This window comes from Arvicola amphibius, chromosome 15 (genome assembly GCF_903992535.2).
Source record: "Arvicola amphibius chromosome 15, mArvAmp1.2, whole genome shotgun sequence".
Classification (NCBI taxonomy): domain Eukaryota; kingdom Metazoa; phylum Chordata; class Mammalia; order Rodentia; family Cricetidae; genus Arvicola; species Arvicola amphibius.
The window spans coordinates 39,878,417-39,899,808 of record NC_052061.1 but is presented as its reverse complement, the minus strand read 5'-3'; the positions used below and the strand labels follow the sequence as shown (position 1 = coordinate 39,899,808).

Here is a 21,392-nt window from a genome sequence, read left to right as displayed (position 1 = left end):
CCCCTTCTACACTGTCCCATGGTCCCCATGCTCCCAATTTATTCAGGAGATCTTGTTTTTTTCTACTTCCCATGTACATTAGAACTATGCATGTCTCTCTTATGGTCCTCATTGTTGTCTAGGTTCTCTGAGATTGTGATTTGTGAGCTGGTTTTCTTTGCTTTATGTCTAAAAGCCACTAATGAGTGAGTAAATATGATATTTGTCTTTCTGGATCTGGGTTACCTCACTCAATATGATCTTTTCTAGCTCCATACATTTGCCTGCAAATTTCAAGATATCATTATTTTTTTCTGCTGTATAGTACTCCATTGTATAAATGACCTAGTTTTCCTTATTCATTCTTTGGTCGAGGGGCATTTAGGTTGTTTCCAGGTTCTGGCTATGACAAATAATGCTGCTATGTACAGCCCTTTAGGTGCTGTCTTTGGTATGTCTTTATGTTGGATTAAAATTAAGGTTCTTAGTAAGCTTGTCTGCTTGCATTTGAATTTGACTGAATTTTCTGAGGTCACTATTGTAACTTGAGCTGGCATACACAATATCATTGGTTAGGTGGCCCCTATGGAGAGTTAGTATTATCATATGTACTTTGTTTTGATGGCTTCCGTGGAACACTCCTGCTGATTAGTGCGAACTTATGCAACTGCTTTTATGTGTCTTTTTGTGTATTAGTCTCTGCCTATGGTAACTGCTTGATGGAGTCTGAAAATTGGACAACTGTAGTAATGGTTCCATAAGCAAGCTCTCTGTGTTAGGGTTTCCTGGACTCTGGAGAGAAGCAGATGCTCCCTCTGCCTCCTGTGGATGAGTCTAAGGGGTCTTCATGGAGCACTGCTTTGTTTTTATGGTGGGTGTGCTTGGTCCTTTGATGATGAGTCTAACTCCTCTGACAGGAGCAAAAATAATCTGCAGACATTCATGCCCTTTTACTGGTTGTTGAAATAAGCATCCCCACTAAGATAAGGTGGTGCATGCCTTCAATTCCAGCACTGGAGAGGAAGAAGCAGGCAGAGCTCTGTGAGTTCGAGGCCAGCCTGGGATACTTATCGAGTTCCAGGTCAGCCAGGGTTATATTGTAAGACCCTGTTTCAAAACAAACAAACAAACAAACAAAAAACCCTAACCCTTATGTCAGTACTTGAAGATGGACTTTTGAGGGAGTTGGGGTTCATCACTGGGCTTCTCTATTTGTTTCTCTTCTTATGTGGTTACACTGAATAAATGTCCTTATTCTGCCCCTCTCTGATATTTGTCTCTTTATTGTGTATTTTGAAGAAAATTGATCAAGTCTAGTTTGTTAGGGCTGCCAGGGCCCATCTTTGACCCTAGACACTTTGGTAACAGTCATAAGAGACAATCCTGGATGCTAGGGAACCCCGTGTAATGCCAGGTGCAGTTGTACACAATTGTAATCCTGGTGCTCGATGGTAAGATGCCAAGTGGAAACAGGGTTCCTGGAAGGTTGCGTGCCATCTAGCAGCTAACAGCTAGCTTGATGTATACAGCAGCAACAGCAACATGGGAGGGTGGGGGAAGGGAGAAGGGGAGGGGGGAGAGGAAGAGAGAGAGTGACCCTGCTTCAAACAAGGTAAAAAGCAAGGACTATGGCATCAAGGTGGTCCTCTGACCTTTCCATGAGCACTTTAGCATGCGTTGCTTTTGTCCCCCTGAGTCACCCCCAATCACATCAGAATAATGAACCTCACTCGTGGATTGGAGGGGATTCCAGAAGCTTACCCGAGAGGTGTGCACAAGGTTGTTCCTCTAAGAAGGATAGAGAAACAAGACCATTATGGGGTCATGGGATGGCAAAGGAGGTAAGAAGTAAGAGTTTCGGCATAGTCAGCCTTCACTATGAAAGCTGCCAACATAGAGATGATAGTGTTCCCACACAGTGCTGGTGTTGATCAGACTCATCCCCCTCAGGAACTGTCAACGCCATCTCCCTAAGGCCCCAAGGGCAAATCGAGCTATGAACCCACCAAAGCTCATCAGGGGAACCAATAGTCTTTCAGGCTTACAAAGCCATGGGTGAGGGGTTATGGGCAGCATCAGAGGTGCCCTTAAACTAACCAGAATGGAAGACTTGCAGCATGGATGATGGCTTCTCTGGGTTGCCCTCATTCTTACACACCTATATCTTCTAGCCCCTCCCCTAAGACCTTGATGTGCAAGCAGGGCAGAATTACTTACAAATGGTTGGGAGGCGTGGCTGGATCTTCAGGCAAGGGCCCACAATCTCCCTGTCCTCTCTTTCTCAGAGGGAAGTGGTACAATCATCAGGTCCGGCTGTGATTTTCTTTGGGCACAGGCCCAGAAGAACACCTGAAGATGGTTGCAGTGTGGCTCAGAGGATAGTTCTGTACAATCAGGCTTAAAGCTCGACTGCATAGCGCCATGGGTATGGCTTCCTTTCCTCTCCTTTTCCAGGAATCCCAAGCAAGACTACTAATTTTACAGTAAAGCTCTCCTTCTGCATCTAGCATTTTCTCTCCTGAGTTGTAAGTCTGTCAGGTGTTTTCAGGAACCACCCTGATCTCATTTAGGTACCTTAGCAACCCTTTGAAGACAGTGCATTCTACAATCACAAAAATTCTCTCTCTCTATGGCTACTTTCTAAAGTCATCCTGTAAACAGAAGATGGGGCTCAAAGCAGGTCATGAGGGGCCAGTCCATCCTCAATGGCTTCCAAGCCTACCAGTGCCTGACTACTTAACAAAGAGTTCATCCATCCAAAAACTTCTCCCATGCAACCCTTACTCATTCCCATAAGCTACCACAGTCACTCTGGTGTTGCTTATCCTCTTAGAACAAACACACATTCTGCATCTTTTGAATGTTCACAGATCATTCATACAGTATATAAAACTTGAGTCTGCCTTTTATCCCATAGAAAGATGGATTTAAGATTCATTTGTTGACTGATCTGTCTGCCGAGTTCTTACAAAGTTTAGACTCTCTCATAAATTATTTATGCTTTATGACTTCTGTTCTCAATATGTATTTTTAAAAAATTTAAATTCATTTTACCTACCAACTACAGCTCCCCAGCTTCCTTTCCTCCCCCTCCTCCCCCCAACTTCCCATCCATTCCTCAAAGAGGATAAGGCCTCCACATACAGATCAGCAGGTACGTGGGTGCAACACACACACACACACACGCACACACACACACACACACACAGATAGACAGACATTAATTATACTTGTGCATTACTTTAAGTAAAACCAAACTTATAATAACTTTAAATTTTTAACTATATTTAAGTATTTGTTTTCTTCAATCTATATCATAGCAAGTTATTTTAGACCTTTAGATAGTTTTTAATAATCTTAGGTTTTTCTTGTGTACCATTTTAAATAATGAAGTAAAATTCTTTTGAAAATGCAAAAAGATTCATTTGCGCTGTTGTATGAGTGCATCAGTAGTTACTTAATTGGGGACTTCATTATTATTTTGAGACAATTATAGACTGACATACATCTGTAAGAAATATTATAAAGGAAAACTGTTAACCCTTTGTCTTAGTTCGGGTTTCTACTGCTGTGAAGAGGACCATGATCACGGCGATGCTTAACAAATAAAAGCATTTCACTGAGGGTGGCTTACAGTTCAGAGGTTCAGTCCATTGTGATCATGAAGCAGAGCACGGCAGCGTGCAGGCAGAGGTGGTGCTGGAGCTGAGAGTGCCTGCAAGAGCAACAGGAAGCCGAATGACTGTCACAGAGTGAAGCTTAGGACAAGAGATCTCAAAGCCCAGCCCCACAGTGACACCCTTCCTCCAACAAAGCCACAGCTCCTAATAGCCCACTCCCTATACGCTCATGGGTAGGGCAAACACATTCAAACTACCACAAGCTTCATCCACTTTTCCTCAATAATGGCTGACAACGTCCATGTGAACAGTATAATAACCAGGGTATTGACAGAGGTTCAGTTAACATCTGGCTTTGACTTTATCCACACAGGATTCCTCCTCTTGTTCCTGCATTGTCACATGAACTGCTCATTTCCTCAATTTACCTTTTTTTTTGCCAGATTACCAATATTTTGTGCTCCATTCTATATATTTTGCACTCATTTTATGTGTTTACTATTGACGGCAATGGTAGATTCAGGGAGGATGGTCTATGAACCGGAGTTAGGCTACATGTTAACACAGTATTGTGAGCAATGTGGGGTGATGGAGGGTCTGACGATCAGGAATGGAGTTCTCTGAGAGCCGTAGTCATGATTCTTAACTCTCCAGGAGTTGTGCATGACTTCTCAGTAATGGGAGAGCATGTGCTGGGCTCAGTGGTAGATAAATCCCCAAAGACAGAACAGTTTCCTAGTAGAATTGTATAGAGGAAGAAGGCAGTAATAGAATTGGCCAGCTTTTAAATACCTTCTATAAAGTAGAAGTAGGGACAGAGGGATTAATACCTACTTTCATATCACGAGTGAACATATATTGGCTGTATTATTCAGAAATGAGCATCAGTTCTTTCTATACTCAAGACTTTTGTTAGTATTTCTGACATTTCCCCAAACAACTTTCATTGACGTTCTATAAACAATGACATATAGAGTCCCAATAGTTTTCTCTTGTCAAGATGGTTTATGTAACTTTTGACTTCTGTAATATTTGTCATTCCGGGAAGAATTTCAGCACAAACCTGAAGACCTTTTACTTAGGATATAAGAGGCTTTTGACTTGCTGTCTCCTCTTTTGAATGTAAATAATTCGAACTGAATTGCCATTTGCTGGGACTCAGAATTGCCCTCACATCTTTTCAGGTAATGATAGCATTTGAGGAAAGCTGAAAACAATTTCCGCTGCTGCTGCTGCTGCTGCTGCTGCTGCTGCTCTTAGTGGTGCGTGAATGCTTGTGTGTGTGCGTGTGCCAGTTCATGTGTGTGCGTGTGTTTATACACAGGCAGGAATGCACACATGTAGAGGCCTGAGTTCCATCTCCTAGATGCTAAATAAGTATTATGAATAACATTACGGTGTTGATTTCACCACACTGTAGAGCGGAATTCTGTTTGTTGCCATGGCATCTGATAGTGTCTGACAATGAATAGAGAATGCCTTGATGCGTCCCCAGTGGCAAGCTCTTGGACGCCTTTTCTTCTGAAGACTTCAGCATGTTTTTTATCTTAAGAAAGAGGCATGGAATCCAGACTGTAGACACAGAAATCCTCTCGGTGCCAGTGGCCATCTGTGCTGTGGAACTCTCAGAATCCTCCTTCCTTTCTAAGATGGCAGGTTAACTGCAAAAAGGGTCAGATCATTGACTGTGAGCATAGATATTTGTAGCATCTGTCTAGGAATCATTTCTATGCACAGTTACATTTCCTGCTTTTAGTTAGAAGCCCCATATTATGCTTAGAAATGTAACTTTGAAGACGCATGCATCACAAGCCTGAAATGTAGAGCTTTCAGAGCTTGGGTCAAGATGGAGCTGTGGGAGTAATAGGTAGTGTCTCCATCCTATGAACTTCTCCTCTGTAAGATTTCTCTTCTTGAACTGGAGACAAGTGCCCTTGAGAAATCTGAGTTCTAGATAAGCGGATCCCTGCATTTCAGAATTTGAGAGAGAGGCTTTTATAAAAAACAAAATACAATACAATAAACAAACTTCAGTTTGTAGGTTTAGTTTTTGCATGGATATCTGTGTACAATTTTAAAGTTACGTGTATGATAATTGTTATTAAATAAAGTAAATGACTTTGAAAGAACAATAAGATTTTGTTGTCATGAGTATAAATAGCCAAGAACTGAGCTATAGAATGAGTCTTGCTTTATTCAATTAGAGTTTGAAATATCTGTATGAGAGCATGATTTTATATATATATATATCATAATTATATATATATAATTATAAATTATTTTGATTGGTGATTATAAATGACTGGAATATATGTATATATTTCCTAGTTACATTTAGTAAGAAGTGCTGCAATCACTAGCAACATGAGTTATCCAAATACCTAGACATGAAATTATTTTATTGTTCCAGGGTTAGAATGTTAAAGTTGATTTCTTATTGTATCCTTGAGACATTTGGGAATTGAGAGTGATTAAAAAAATAAATTGAAAACCTCTGAAGTATATTGGGTGGGATAGAAAAATGTTTATTTTTCTGTCATATTATAGTTATCTAAATCATTTTGGAAATAAATAAATGGAATTTAGTTGGAATATTGGTTGGTTTTTGTCAACTTGAGACAAACTGCATTACCTGGGAAGAAAAAAACATCAGTTGAAAAATTGCCTACATCAGATTGGCCTGTAGGCAAGTCTGTGGTGGTACTTTTTTGATTGACAGTTAAAGCGGGAGCTCACTGAGGGTGGTGCTACCCTGAGCTACATGAGAAAGCAGGCTGGGCAAGCCATGGGAAGAAAGATAGTAATCAGTCTTCCTCTAATGCTCCTGCTTCAGCTGGAGGCTCCAGGTTCCTGCCCCCACATTCCTGCCCCCAGGTTCCTGCCTTGAGTTCCTGTCTTGACTTGCCTTCATAAGAGACTACAACTGTGAGCTGAAATAAACCCTTCCTTTCCCAAGTCTCCTTTGGTCATGGTGTTTATCACAGCATCAGAAAGAAAACCAGCACAGCTGGGCCCTTGTACCAAATTAGGATTTCCAACTTTGAAACTCAGGTGTGAGGTATTATGTTTCTATAGTTCAGAGACCAGCTCATAAAAAGTTAACAGTCAATCTCCACACCAAATTCTTGGTCAAGACCCCTGGTATCAGGAGTGCAATGTCTGTAGTTAGTAGTCTCACCCCCTATGTGTTTGATATTCAAAGACAGTTTTTCTCCCTTCCCCATGTGTTTAGCATAACTATATTCCAGAACAGCATAAGTCCAATTTACTCTTTCCTTTGTGCTGAATTCACATTTATTCGACTTCATCAGCCTCAGGGCTTTATATCCTACTGCGCTCATCCTTACAGGCAAGGCTATTTTGGTAGTAGTCTGTGGTGTTCTGGTAGGCCCAGCTGGAGAGGGGTTGGAGGTATATCAACCATCTATGGAAGACGTCTTTAGGAAGGTCAAAATCAGCATAGCTAAACAGAAAATGACCACTTGTGGACTCTTCAAATAAACATATTCCTTTGCAGCACCAGGGTCTGTCCAACAGTTCTTTCCTTGGAGACAAAGAGTGGAGACGTGTGCTTCTTTAGGGCATCCATCTTGCAGCCTCATTTATAATCAACCCAATCCACTCCACTCTGGGCACTGGGATGGCCATATTTCACATCTCTGCAGTTCTAAGCAAGGCTTTAATGAGAGCGATCAAGGCTAATGAGGCTTTCTATTTGTCCATTAACACATCAGAGTGGGGACTTAAGCTCTTCAGTGTTGATTTTGTGATTCACCGGTTCATTTCTGTACGGTGGGAGAAAGCCACCAAACATTTTACCTCCAGCTCTAGTGTTGCCGCTGGCCTCACCACCCCAGCAAGGACCGGGCATACCAATGGGTCTAGGAGGAGCTGGTTGTCTTGGGAGCCCTGAAGAACCTTCAGATCCACTCCATTTCTGCCACTGAGGTTCTTGTGGTCCAAATGTAGTTGGAATGCTTACTTGTTCTACCTTTTCTATGAGGTTCATGGAGTCCAACAGATTCTCTGAAATCTATGGGTCTCAGACTACCTGTGTGCTGGCAACCAGAAGTTCCTGGAGACCCTTGGGTACCTGGACTGCCAGGGTTTCCTTGATGGCCTTTGATGACGTCAGAATTGTGTGATTGTGTGCAGAAGTTTCATCTTTGTCACTGCATGGGCCACATAGACCAGGAGCATTCTGGGAATCAGCAGGACCTGGAGCACCAGAGGAAGTTTTCCTCTATAATTATTTTCTATGGCTAGTTTAACATTATAAGTTGATCCTGGAGAACCAGGAGGCAACCAGGGAAGACATATTCACCATGTCTTGTGCTGAGACCATCTGATCCAGGTTTCCCATCCCTCCCAGATTAGCCAGTTGCAGTAGCCGGACCAGGAAGACTCCGGGGTTCAGGAGCACCACATTCCCTATTGTGGATACTCCTCACCTTCTATTTTCATCTCAGATACCCAGAAGACCAGGGTCACCCTAGTCCTGGCATGCCTGGCCATCCTGTAAGACTCCATGCTTCAGTCACCCCATAATCCCAAGTGAGCTTGTAAATACTGCAGGACTCTTAGCATCAAGTGTTCCCTTCTCTCTAGGTTTCCCAATGTTACCTTTGGGTTCAGCTTCTTCAGGATTGCCAGAAAAACACTATTACTATTATAACCTTAAGAACTTAGGTTAGGGTACCCTTCCTGTGTTACCACTATTTTCCAGAGGATTGGGCGGTTCAGAAGAACCATGCCCTCCTGGAAAGTCAGCAACACTAAGGCTGCCAGGACTGCTGTATTCACCCTTGGCACCTTGAGTACCCAGAGGAATAGGTGCACAAGACCTCTAGGTGTCCTACAGTGCTCTTCTTCACCAGGAACACTTTTATTTTTCTTTAGCAGTCAGACCTTCCATTCTGCCTGAGAGCATCAGGGAGACCAGCAGATCCCGGAGACCCAGGTTTATCTCCGTTAGCAGGGCCACTTTAAGGTCTAGCTGTACTAGAAGTCCAGGTCCAATATCATCATTTTTACCTACAGGTTGACCAGTAGGCTGGTTGGGGGCAGTAGGACCAGTAGGACCTCTTGGATCATCTTTCCTCAGAGCATAGTCAGCACTGGTATCACTCGGTTCACTCTCCTACATTTAGGACCAGGAATTCTGGGGCTAGTTTCTCTAGCCATCTTTAGACCAGGAGTGCCAGAATCACCAAGTATCCCAGAAGAGCCAAAAGGGCGTCTTTCTCTTTGGGTTCACAATTACCAGTTCTGTCTTATCTCCTTACCAATCCAAGAAGTCTATATTCATTGGTACATCAAAGTCACCCTCCCTTCAGGAGTTTCAGGGAACAATCTGTGATTTTAATTTACCACATTTTCCGTTTTCTCCTGGAGGACCACTGGTACCAAGAACGCCTTATAATTCTAGTGGGCAAAAGATCCTGAGTATTCCTAATTGTTAGATGGGGCTATAAAGCTTAGGGGACTCTGAGATACAGTTTCACTATTCTTTCTAGAAGGACCCATGTAGGCAGAGACTGCTCCTTTATTTCCCTGCTGCCCAGACCCGAATAATAACACAGAGACTAAATTAATTACATCACTGTTTGGCCAATAGTTTGGGTATATTTTTAGATAACTCTTAGATCCTTTATTTCCTTTTTATTGAGCTATATATTTTTCTCTGCTCCCTTTCCTTCCTCTCCCATCTATGGTGATTGAAAGTTTTCTGGGTATAGTTGTCTTGGCTGGCATCCATGGTCTCTTAATGTCTGCATAGTGCTTAGCCAGGACCTTCTGGCTTTCGTTGTTTCCATTGAGAAGTCAGGTATAATTCTGATAGATCTGCCTTTATATGTTACTTGGAATTTTTCCTTTGTAGCTCTTAATATTCTTTCTTTATTCTGTATGTTTAGTCTTTTGATTATTATGTGGTGAGGGGATTCTTTCTGATCCAGTCTATTTGGTGTTCTGTATGCTTCTGTATCTTCATGTGCATATCTTTCTTCTGCTTTGTCTATATTTGGATGTTCAAGTCTTGGTGTTTTAGAGCCACTAGCTTTTGTTGGTGTTGTGTTGTTCTTTGTGGTGTTGAGTGTATTCTTACCTTGTCTACCCATCTTTTTCTTCTAATTGGTGTAGTTGGGGTTGTGTCTCTGGTGATCAATCTTCCAGATGCTAATGGATCCAAGGCTCCGATAGTTGCTCCTTGTGGTGCAGTGAGGGCCACCGTTCCAGTCACTCCAGCGGTCATTTGGTGTTCCTGGAAGTTGCTCGGTGCTCTGGAAGGTTGCTCTGCAATCCTGTATGTTGTTCAGGCCTGTTCCCATGGAGGTTGCTTGCTTGAGGCTGCTCCTGTTGTGGTCACAGGCTCAGGCCTGCTCTGGCAGAGGTTGCTGGCTCAGACCTGCTCCCTTAGAGATCCCTGACTAGATCCTGGTTCTGCAGAGGTCTCTGGCTCTCTCGGCAGTTGTTCCCTTGTACCTGATCCTGTGGAGGTCACTGCCTCAGGCCTGCTCTGGTGGAGGAAGCTGGCTCAAGCCTGTTCCTACAGATGCCCCTGGTTTAGGCCTGCTCCTGCAGAGGTCTCTGGCTCAGGCCGCTCCCTCAGTAGTCACTCCCTTGTACCAACTCTTACTTCTTAAATTAACACAATTCTATTAATCTGTGTATCAGCAGGTACACAGAATGGCTTACTGGTAAGGATCTGGCTGGTGGCTGGCATCTTTCTCCTTCGGCAGCTACATGGTATCTCCCTGACTCTGCCTGGTTTCTCTCTATATCTGTTTGGATTTCCTGCCTGGCTTTGCTCTAATAAGCCATTGGCCAAAATAGCTTCTTTAATAACCAACGGCAATAAAATATATTCACAGCACACAGAGGGGAATCCCACATGAGACCCAGAAGGCCAGGTCCTCCAGGGTGATGTCTCTATTCTTGGGAGGATCGCCATCTTTAAAGCTTCCCATATTTGCATTGCTCTACCCCGTGGTGAGATCTGCTTCTTGGCAGAGACTTCTCAAGATTGACCAATATCTGACAGGCAGTAGAATGTCTGAGGGAGCTGTATTGCACCTTGGCAAGCATTGCAAGGAGTTGACAGAACCGCCAGCACAGGAAAAGCCAGCAGGAATGAAGTGCTTGTGATGGGACCTGGAGACACGGTCTAGTTCTGGACAGAAACTAGGTTGAACTGGACACACATGAGATCATATTGGTAGCACATTGGTGCCCTACAGTTCCAATGCATTACCTTTGTTGGTATGAGCCATGGCACACCAAGCTTCTGCAGTATGTCTGGTCCCACAGCGTTTAAACACTCATGTGTCTTTCCCGTCATGCTGCTGGACACATCTCTCGGTATGGAACCCCTTGCTCTCCGGCTGTGCCCATCACCAGGAGCCGTTCTTTCATCTGCATTTGCCTTTTAGCATTGTTTCTGAGATCGTAATATAATCCTTGGCAAGCATCTCTCAGGCAGAAGGATCAGACTTCCAGGCCCTCGGATTCTGAGAAGTCTTTACTATTATTACTTTTTTAAGTCATTCTTCTGCAGCGCAGAACATTTTGTAAGGCAGACCAAGCAACTAAAGGATTCTATTGAGTTTTTCTAAAAAAAAAAAAAGTTATTTATACACTTTGTATAATCTGGATTTGCATTAAGACTTTGATTTTTTTGTTGCTGTTATTCTTTGAAACAATTAAGAAACTCCTTTCATTTGTCAGAAAGCCATTCTCACACTCCAGAGGAAACCTGGAACCAGATCTCTTCCTAACCCCACGTGTACTAGGTTATGATGAAATTTCATTTATGAATCAGGCAGTAATAGATTAACAGTGTACACTAGCTAATAACAAAATACAGAAGTGGTAACAATATGTTTTAACAAAAGTTTGGCTTATGAGCCAAGATTAAGTAAAATGTAGGAGCGGTTAAGAGCCCTGGCTCCTCTTCCATATAACCTGGGTTTGGTCACCAGCATCCACTTCATATAGTTTTTTTTTTTTGGACTCCTTGGGCATTGGGCACACATGTGCTGCACAGATGTAAACACAGGGAAAACATCCATATGCATAAAATAAATTAATAAAAATTTAAAAAGGAAGACAAGGCGTATCAGAACGTAAGCATCATGGTGTAGTCAATTCAATCACTGAGAAAGCTGTTTAGGTGACTGACTCAGGAGGCAATGCATTGAGTGAGGAGTGCATCCAGTGTACAAAAGAGTAGTTCATAAGCTGGCCAAACTGGCTTGGGGCATCCTAAGATTCTCCCACACTGCTCAAACTGCACATAGTATAGAACTCATGGGCTATATCTTTCTGGAATTTTTCATGCAGTATTTGCAGATAAGGATTGCCTGCAGATCTCTGCAGTGTTGAGAACTGAAACTGCACACAAGTAAGGGATGTTGTGCTACAGTGAACTACACCTGGCTACATTTGAGCTTCATTTGAAAACGCCTTCTAGGGGTGATTTCTAGAAATAGCATTGCATTTGTTAGCATTTGCTTTTTTCTTTGCCATCTCTATCTCCTGTTCGCCTTTTCAGGGCTGCTGTGTGAACCACAGCAGCTCCAGACAGTATGGCTGCAACCCCACCCCTTTGTCATTTTGACAGAAAGCATTTACTTTAATTGAGCTTTCTGAAAACAAAATCTGCTGTTAAATCTCTTTGTGTTTGGTAGCTTTTGCTGAATCGACCAAACACCCGAGGTCAACAAGTTCAGAGGGTGGAAGGTTTCCTTCAGCTTACGGTTTCAGAGTTTACAGTCCATGGCCACTGATTGATTGCACTAGACACTAGAGTGTACATCCATCATGGTGGAGAGTGCAGGATGAAGCAAAATACATCATGGCAGCCAGGAAGTGAAAGAGAGAAGGAGAAGGAAAGGGGGAGGAAGAGTGAGTGAGGAAGGGAGGGAGAGAGAGAGACAGAGACAGAGAGACAGAGAGAGAGAGAGAGAGAGAGAGAGAGAGAGAGAGAGAGAGAGAGAGAGAGAGAGAGAGAGAGAGAGAGAGAGAGAGAGAGAGAGAATGGGTCAGTGTCCATATATCCTCTTTATGAACTTGACCCATGTCGTCCAATTCCCTTCCACTAAGCTGAGGCTCTTCAACAAAAGTAAATATTCACAATGCTTGCAATTTGTTTAAGAAAAGTCGGCTTAGATAAATTACCAATGTCCACTCTGTTTAAATATTGGGGTCACACAGAAGCAAGTATGGGGATGTCAACTCCAGGATGATTTGTGTGTTTCTTACAAGTTGTTTCAGCAGAAGTGAGCCTGCTCCCTCGGAGACAAATATCCTGAGCAAACAGCTTTGCATGGTCACAGGTCTACTCTTTGATATCATCTTTTATTTGAGTATTTATTGAGCACTGACCCCATTTCTGAAGTCTTTTTTTCAGTGGTCCTTTCTTAAGTACACAGTGCATTGTGCGTATTGGAATCTGCTTGCTATTTATTTTGTCCTTTTAACAATAAGGTCATTTCATTTCTGTCCCAGTCAGCCCCACATCTTAAAACAGTTTCACCAGCTTCCAATAGTGACAGTAGTAGAGGACAAAGTTTTTATTTAACACATGTGCCTTTGTGAGACAGTAATCTGAAGCCAAGCACCGTTTAACAATGGTTTTGGCTTCTGTGATGATCAGTTCTAGTTGCCAAGTTGACAGAACTGAGACTCAGCTAGGAATGAAGACTCAATGAGAGATTGTTTACATTGAGTTGGTCTGTGGATGGGTCTATGGGAGGGGGTCTTAAATAACTGTTATGGGAAAACCTAGCCTACTGTGAGTAACTCCATTCCCTAGGCAAGGGGTCCTGAACTGTATAAGAGTAGAGAAATTGAGCTGAATATAAGCAAGCAAGTATGATTCAGCTCACATTGGGTGGCACCATTCTCTAGGTAGGGGGAGGGTTCTGTATTGGGGAAGAGCAGAGAAATCAAGCTGAGGACAAGCATGCACACATGCGGGAGAACATACACATGAACTTCTCTTCTCTGCTCTTCACCAAGAATATGATGTGACCTGCTCTCTTGGGAGCCTTCCTTGACTTACCTAGTAGCACAGACGATAGCCTGGAACTGTGAGTTGAATAAACTCTGAGTTGCTTTGTGCCAGCGTGTTTTATCCTAGCAACAGAAGTGACGCTAGGACAGCTTCTTCCCTCTGCAGTCTGAGTCATAGTGAAGACTTCTCCTACTGGAAGAGATTACAGGCCTTTCCTGAAGAGCTTTGCTGCCACTTCTGCAACTTTTGCTTAATGTAGTTATATGTTTGGAATCCATCTTGCATCAGCGTGAAACATAAACCTAATTTTATCATTTTCCTCGTGGAAATTCCTTTAGTCAAATATGATTACTTCAAAGGTCGGTTTTGCATACTTGATTAAAATGTTGTATTTGTCACACACCACGTTTTCATGTGCATTTTACCAACAAGATTATTCTATTCTATTCTATTCTATTCTATTCTATTCTATTCTAGTCTAGTCTAGTCTAGTCTACCCATCTATTCTCCATCTCTGTGCAGTCCCTTCTGTTCTAACACTTTTACAACACTGATGATACTTGATTTTTATGTATCTTAATTACTTTCTCATAGTTCAAGAGGAGAATTACTTTTGCTTCAGCTCACCTCCAAAGCCACTGGTGGCCAGGGAGTCTCTCATAACTTACAACTTACAGATACTTCTGTTGTTTCTATATTTATCTATCTATTTTATCTTCTGTGTAAGTGCTTTGCTTGTATGTATGTCTATGTACGAAGTGTGTGCAGTGCCCATGGAAGCCAGAAGAGGGTATCAGATACTCTTTAGCTGGAATTACAGTTGTGAGCTGCCCTGTCAGTGATTAGAACCCAATTCAGTTCTTTGCAAGAGCAGTTAGTGCTTTTAACCACTGAGCCATCTTTCCAGTCCTGTTTCTACATTTCAAAGACCACGACAACTTCAAGACTCAACCCAAACTTTCAGGATAATCTATTGTTAGTTTAGATTTAAAACTCAATCCCATTTGCAACATTAATTGTGCTTCATCTTTTCATAATATGCTCACAAGTTTAAAGGATAAAGAAGCCGTCAGATCTGGTGGGCTTCTTTGGACATTTCTTATGCCAAATTGCATCCAGTGTATACTTTTCTATGGGAATCAGAGGGGCTGGACAGATAGTTCAGTGGTTAGGAGTGCAGTGCTTACTACTCCTCCAAGCAACCACATGGTTGATCCCTACCATCTCTAGTTCTAGTTCCGAGAGACTCAATGCACTCTTCTTGCTTCTTGGGCATCAGGGACATAAGCGGTGTACATACTTACATGCAGGTCAAACATCATGTTCTTCCTTTCTAAGGCGACAGGAGAAGGGAGGTCCCCTGGGTCCTTCCCCTTTAAAACTTCTATATGGTGTTACTGGAAATCTTTGTCTATGAAAACAACACCTTCCTGTAAATCATTTGCTCTGAAGGGAATCTAGAAGTCAGTGAGTTCACAATGAGCAAGGCCAGTCATTCATCAGATTCAGGTGAAAGAGACAAGCTAACTGGAGGGCTTGATGAGGACTCTGAGGGAGAAGTTTATACACTGCTGCCCCCTGCAGGATAAAGCTAAAGATTGCGCCCATTGGTAATACTGTAGGAGAAAGCCCCCTGGAACTCAAGGATTGCACAGCAAAGGCTTTTAACAGCGGAGCCACCTCCCCAGCCTCCAAGGATAGTTCAAGATATGCACACACAGCAGATCTATCAGATGATGCTAACCTGCACGCCCCTCGCCTGGAGTATTGCAGTTTCTCTGTGCTGAGAACGCAAGAAATCTCAGCGATTTTGAAAGATCTGAGAGATTTGAATTTTGGTGGGGTCAGGCTAGCTTGAGCTGACCTTGCCTTCACTGTATGGGTGAAGAGGATGACCCTGCTTTCCCGATCCTGCTGCAATAGCCTAAGCACCGGGATTGCGGGTGTGATCCATATTGCTAGCCACAGTCACCTTGCTGTGCGTGGCTTATCCATGTACCCCATCACTGGGGTACACTGCTCCACCCCAGCTCCTCCTCTCTACCTGGGCACCAGCCCCAGATTCCAGATCTCATTCCTCCTTTAAAATTGAAACTTTGTACTTGGTGGATAATTTTTCTCTCCTTTCTGCACTCACTGCCCTCCTACTGACAAGGGTTCTCTCTCTCTCTCTCTCTCTCTCTCTCTCTCTCTCTCTCTCTCTCTCTCTCTCTCTCTCTCTCTCTCTTATTATCTACTTCCTCAAAAACCTATTTTAATGTATTTTTGAGAATCTTGGACATGCATCGAAAGTTTTTCAAACATGTTCAGCTCAACAACCCCCCTTCCAAATCCTCTGTTTGATCCTCCACATACCCCTCTCAACTTCACGTCCTTTAAAAAAAAGCTCTGGAAGCCGGGCGGTGGTGGCGCACGCCTTTAATCCCAGCACTCGGGAGGCAGAGGCAGGCGGATCTCTGTGAGTTCGAGACCAGCCTGGTCTACAAGAGCTAGTTCTAGGACAGGCTCCAAAGCTACAGAGAAACCCTGTCTCGAAAAACCAAAAACCAAAAAAAAAAAAAAAAAAAAAAAAAAAAAAAAAAAAGCTCTGGATGGAGTTATTGCTATCCATATGCCTGGGGGTGGGACCAGTCACTGGAGCACACGCACTCTTAAGAAAACTGACCCTTCCTCACCCCACAACCATCAAATGCCAGCTGCTTCTCAGAGGCAGAGGATGGAGGTGGTGGTGGCTCTTGAGTACCTCTCCAACTCCTGGTGCGATGTTGACTGACTTAATCTCGTTCAGGTAAACATGGTTTCTTTTGGGTGGTGAGTTAATGGTTGGTCTTGTCCCAAAGGCATGGCTTCACCCTGTCCTCTTCACTCTCTGGCTCCCCATTTCCACAACGTTTCTTGAGCTGTGTGGATAGGGAGTGTTCCGTGTCCAGTTAGGGCCTTACACGACGGATGAGAACTCTGCACTGAGCTAGCATCCCCAGGGGTTCTTCTTCCATTTTACTTCATTGAACACATTGCTCAGGGCCTTCTGGGAGGCCGACTGTTAGTCATAAACTCGCAGTCCACACTGCAAGGAGCTGCCTGTTTTCCACGTGTGGTAGACCTGATTTTTAGGGCAACCTCTTCCAATGTGTAAACTAAAGAGAATGAGGTGCACAGAAAAGGACAGCTTTCCTTAAAGAGAGCTGACTGGACTTCTCAAATTTCACCACTAGATGGCAGGAAAAACCCATGTACCTGCTTCAAAATGCCCTAGCCCTGCTTTGAGGCCAGAAGATACAGGGGATAAAGGACCACGGAGATGCCAGCCCAACCCTATGTAAACAATGCAAATCTGACCCTCTCTGAATAGTCTTTAGACCTAATCTGAACCTTCTACTTACTGGATCCCATCAGGAGGCAGTAACCCTCTTTGAGAACTATTTTGTAAAAGCCCAAACTGGCTGTAAAGTTTCTCATGTGTTTTGATATTTCATTGTTTCACGTCTTTCATTATTAATTTATGTTTCCTACTAGAATTTTCTGTAGACATTATTTGACAACTCAAAGTGACGAATCTCTAACGGCCATGGTTAGAGTATGGAATAGCTTTGGAGAAAAGAGTTAGTTCACCAGGTTCCACAGTCTGGTCAGTGGAGGGCAGCCGGGTACCATTGCTATTGGCTGTGACTAGGCCCTAGGAACTATGCTCAGCTTTTTACGTAGGAGAATTTTCCTAACTATTCAATAAGTGTGCGCTACATGCTACATACAGAATATCTTTCCCAGGAAAGTTCAACACGACCGGAGAATTCAAGGAATTTTCTCAAAGTCACATTTTTTGAAGAGTACATGGGTATTTTCTTTCAGTTCATGTCTACCACATAGAAAATAATGCTTGTTGCCAGCGACATTGGGGCTTTCTGAATTCATGTGAAAACATCTTACTCTCTTGACCTGGGAACACATCTCATTACAAGCCCCCCGGGAGAAGCACATTAGGAAATGGTTTGAACTGTGCTTCCCCAAGTCAGGGTGACTGCTGAACTAATTCTTAGGGGCTACTGTGATGATAGGCAGGCCAATGTGAGCAGAATACTTTGAGCCAGGGCTGCCCTGTTGGCTCTAATTACATAACCATCTTTAGCGTGATGGATGGAGTAGAGATGCCACACATCCCTTCTGCCCATCCCGTGAGACCAGCTCTTTAACCCCTGCCTCCTCCCAGGAAAGGTGTAGTTCCATCCTCTCCCACCTTCAGTGTGGCTCTAATGGCCAAGATCTGATGCTGTAATTCAGCACCCTGAGGGCACAGAGAGCCTTGTCCTATGCTACAACGCAGTCTGTCGCCTAGAAAAGAGCCTGCTTCTCAGCGCTCCATATCTAGAGCAATTAGGATTCTTGGACAAAATGAGAAGCCTGTTTCAGGTAGCTCTGAAGCGTACCTTTTGACAGGGTGGAGAGTGTCTGAACCCCAGGAGGCTGGATTCAGGAGCTGCCAAGACCTGGGAAGCCTTCCTTTGGCTCCTCAATGCGCCACTCCCGCTTGTCCATATGTTTTCATTACTCTTGTCTCTGCTGCCAGAGTTTCCTGCTTGTTAGTAAACGTCCTGGCCACCAACAGTTCCACCAATTCCTCCGTTGTTTGTTCTGCCCCGGGAGGGAAAACTGACTCGGGCGGTCGATGTTGGCACACTGTTCGCTGTTATGCAAGGACCTAAACACTTCTTTGTCTCAGAATGCAGCCGACTTCAGAGGCTTATGGTTTTGTTTCTCACTGTAATGGGGCTGTTCTTGCTCACTTTTAGATAAGGCTGTGGCAGTGGTCCACTATAACCTGTTAATTTAAAGGACTTTTAAAGCCAGCTATGATTCAGTCCCAGAACTGGGAAAAAAATCTGTGTCTTTGCAGATAGAGGAATGCTTTTATTTTTGTTTCTTCTGTTTTCTTTTTAACATGTTTCCTTTCCTCTCCCCCAACCTCTCTGAATGCTATTTTTCCAGGTGTCACATAGCCCTTTGACAGCACAGAGCCCGCTTTAGCTGTTTTTAATGAACATTATTTCCAGCTGCTCACAATTGAGATTTTTCACTGTTTTGATTTGTAGGCATGCTCAAGCGCCTATGTTCTGGAGTTCGGTCTGAACACCAGGGATGGTCCTGCTAGGCACCAGGGTCTCTGTCCTGCAGGGGGCTCAAGATCATTTCCCTAAGGGAGTAGGTAGACCCTTGAGTGCCACCTACAAGCATCTGGACCCTAGCTCAGGGTCTTTCCTTCCCTTTCTTCTCTGCATGTCCCCCGGGTGTACCAAGAGTGATCCATGCCATGTGTCTAGTTGTTCGGGGACTGGGGAAAAGTACCAGAGGGCAAAGAGTTAGAACCAGAGCCAGGCTCCCAGAGGGCTCTCCAGATATTTCTTCTGCCCCTCCTTATCCTGCTCTCGCACCCTGGGGACATGAAGGCATGGATTGAGAAGTGCCATGGTTTGCCCCACTGTGAAGTATCAGTGTGTTGACCATTTTAAACAAAGCCTGGGTTCTTTGTGTGTGTGGGGGAGAAGGATCTATTTTATTTCCTGTATATTTATGCTTCTGTAGGAAATGGGCTCAAAGAGTAGTAAAGATAATTTGACAAAGGAACAAGGAACAAAGAATAAAAAGAGGAAGAAGGGAAGGAAGGAAGGAAGGAAGACAATTCAGTAGTTTGGGGGGAAAGGTCATGAACAACACATCCTGTGGACTGAGATGAGTCTACAAAGAGTTGGTGTTGCACATCCATTCTGGCCTCATTTTTAATAACTGCAAGCATAACACAACAAAAATCAATTTCAGGTGGATTGTAAGTCAGACATAAGAAGTAAGACAACAGTGATTCCAGAGTGCATGGGAGGAGATTATCTTTAGGGCTCTGTGGGTGACAACTGGCTCTTTAATGGGAACACCCACATGCTTGCGTTCACCATGTCAGCATTGTTTCAAGTGCACATCTCAGTCTTCCACATGCACAGCCTAGTGAGGCGAGAGCAATTCGCTACTCCCGGCTTTCAGGAAAATCAAGATGCCTTGTCTGACTGGCTTTGTGAGGAAGTTGGGTGTATGATGAAAGGGGCCATTTGTGTATAACATTTGTATTATATGATACACACACATATTCATACATACACCCATATTCACATGCATATGCACACACACATTCACATACATACACACATTCACACACACACACACACACACACACACACACACCACACACACACTCCTGTCACCAGGCTGAAAAGTGTCAGATCTCTCATTTCAAGTTTCAAGTTAACTGTAACAATATTTGTAGTAAAATCAAGCAGCTCTTAAAAATTATTTTATTCATTAATTGAATTTATTTATTTGTTTAGCGCTCTCTCTCTCTCTCTCTCTCTCTCTCTCTCTCTCTGCCTTCTAGCCTTCCACAGTGGTCAGTGTAGTGTATGGAGATTCGAGAACAACTTGTGGGAGTCGATTCTCTCCTTCTACCATGTGGGTTCTTAGGATCAAAGTCAGGTCATAACATTTGGAGGCAAGGCCTTTACCCACTGAGCCATCTAACCAGCCACAAATCAAGCTTCTTTTTTTAAACAAAATGTTAGATATATTTAAATTAAGGTTAAAAAGTTTAACATTTTGCTAATGCCAGGGACTGAGCAAACTCAACCCTCAGAAGAGTCCTGCGAGGCCTCTACAATTATGCTCATTCATTCATAACTGATAAAACTGAGTGATGGAGAGTTGCAACATCCCTCCAAAGATGCTGAGCTAGTGGATGGAGGAGCCATGGCTGATATCCAGGTGGGCATATCCACTTTCAGTCTGTGTGACAAAAAGATGGAGCCAGTGGGTTCTAGTTGGCCTAGCAGCTGTTATTAGCATGTGCTGTCTACTGTGTCCCCTGTAGGGCAATCCTGGTTCCCCTCAGCAGAACCCTAGGACTTTCTTGTTCCTTCCTTTCAGCTGCTTGTCAGCGGATTATTTTCTAAGCAAGTGGGGGACAAAGGAGCAGGATTTCCTTGACTCTGGTATATTGCCAGTCTGTTTTCCATGGCCTGTGTTCATGGCTATAGGAAAATATGCTTGGCGTTTCAGAAAGGTGACGAGCGCTTCTTCTAGATACAGTTGGTTGTATCAGCTGGTAACAATACAAGGACTCATATATAGTCTAGGTTTGCTGCTTTAGGAAGTTATTTGCTTTATTTCATTCTACCCTGTACCCAAATACCCGGGGTCAGAGATAGAGAGAATGCCAATGATGAAGACTGCTGGTCCATCTCATGTATATAGAACATCACATATTTGCCTTCCCTTATATACTAAGCGATTATATAATGTAACACATACCTTTGCTATAATGCCCTCCTCTTTCTCTTTCTCATTTATATCATTGCTGTGATAAAACACCACAACCAAAAGCAATTTCTAGAAGGAAGGGTTTATTTTGGGTTACAGTTCCAGAGAAATAAGAGTCTATCATGGTGGGAAACCATAGCAGCTAGCAACAGGCATTGTGGCAGAATAAAGAAGCCAAGAACTCACATGTTAGCCATAATGCAAAGAAGAGAGAGCAATCTGTAAGTCAAGGGAGGTTTTTTAATCTCAAAGCCTGCTCCTAATGACATATTTCCTGTCAAGGCTGTACCACCTAACTCCCCCAAACTGTGCCACCACCAACTGGGGACCAAGTATGCAACTGCCTGAGACTATGGGGGAGACCTCTCTTCCAAATTACTGCTCCCTACATCCCTACCTCCATCTCTGCTCTGTTGTCAACACTG

General features: G+C 43.4%; 1 protein-coding gene across 1 annotated transcript in view; it reads right to left on the bottom strand.

Annotated features, from left to right (window-relative positions):
• Window positions 1-10,938, bottom strand: part of Mon1b (MON1 homolog B, secretory trafficking associated) — a 40,988-nt gene extending 30,050 nt beyond the window's left edge. The window contains 4 exon segments of the mRNA XM_042054209.1: window positions 7,651-7,842; window positions 8,299-8,411; window positions 8,508-8,739; window positions 10,852-10,938. Of these exon segments, the coding sequence (XP_041910143.1) occupies window positions 7,651-7,842; window positions 8,299-8,411; window positions 8,508-8,739; window positions 10,852-10,938 (624 nt within the window).
• Window positions 10,939-21,392: the final 10,454 nt, after the last annotated feature.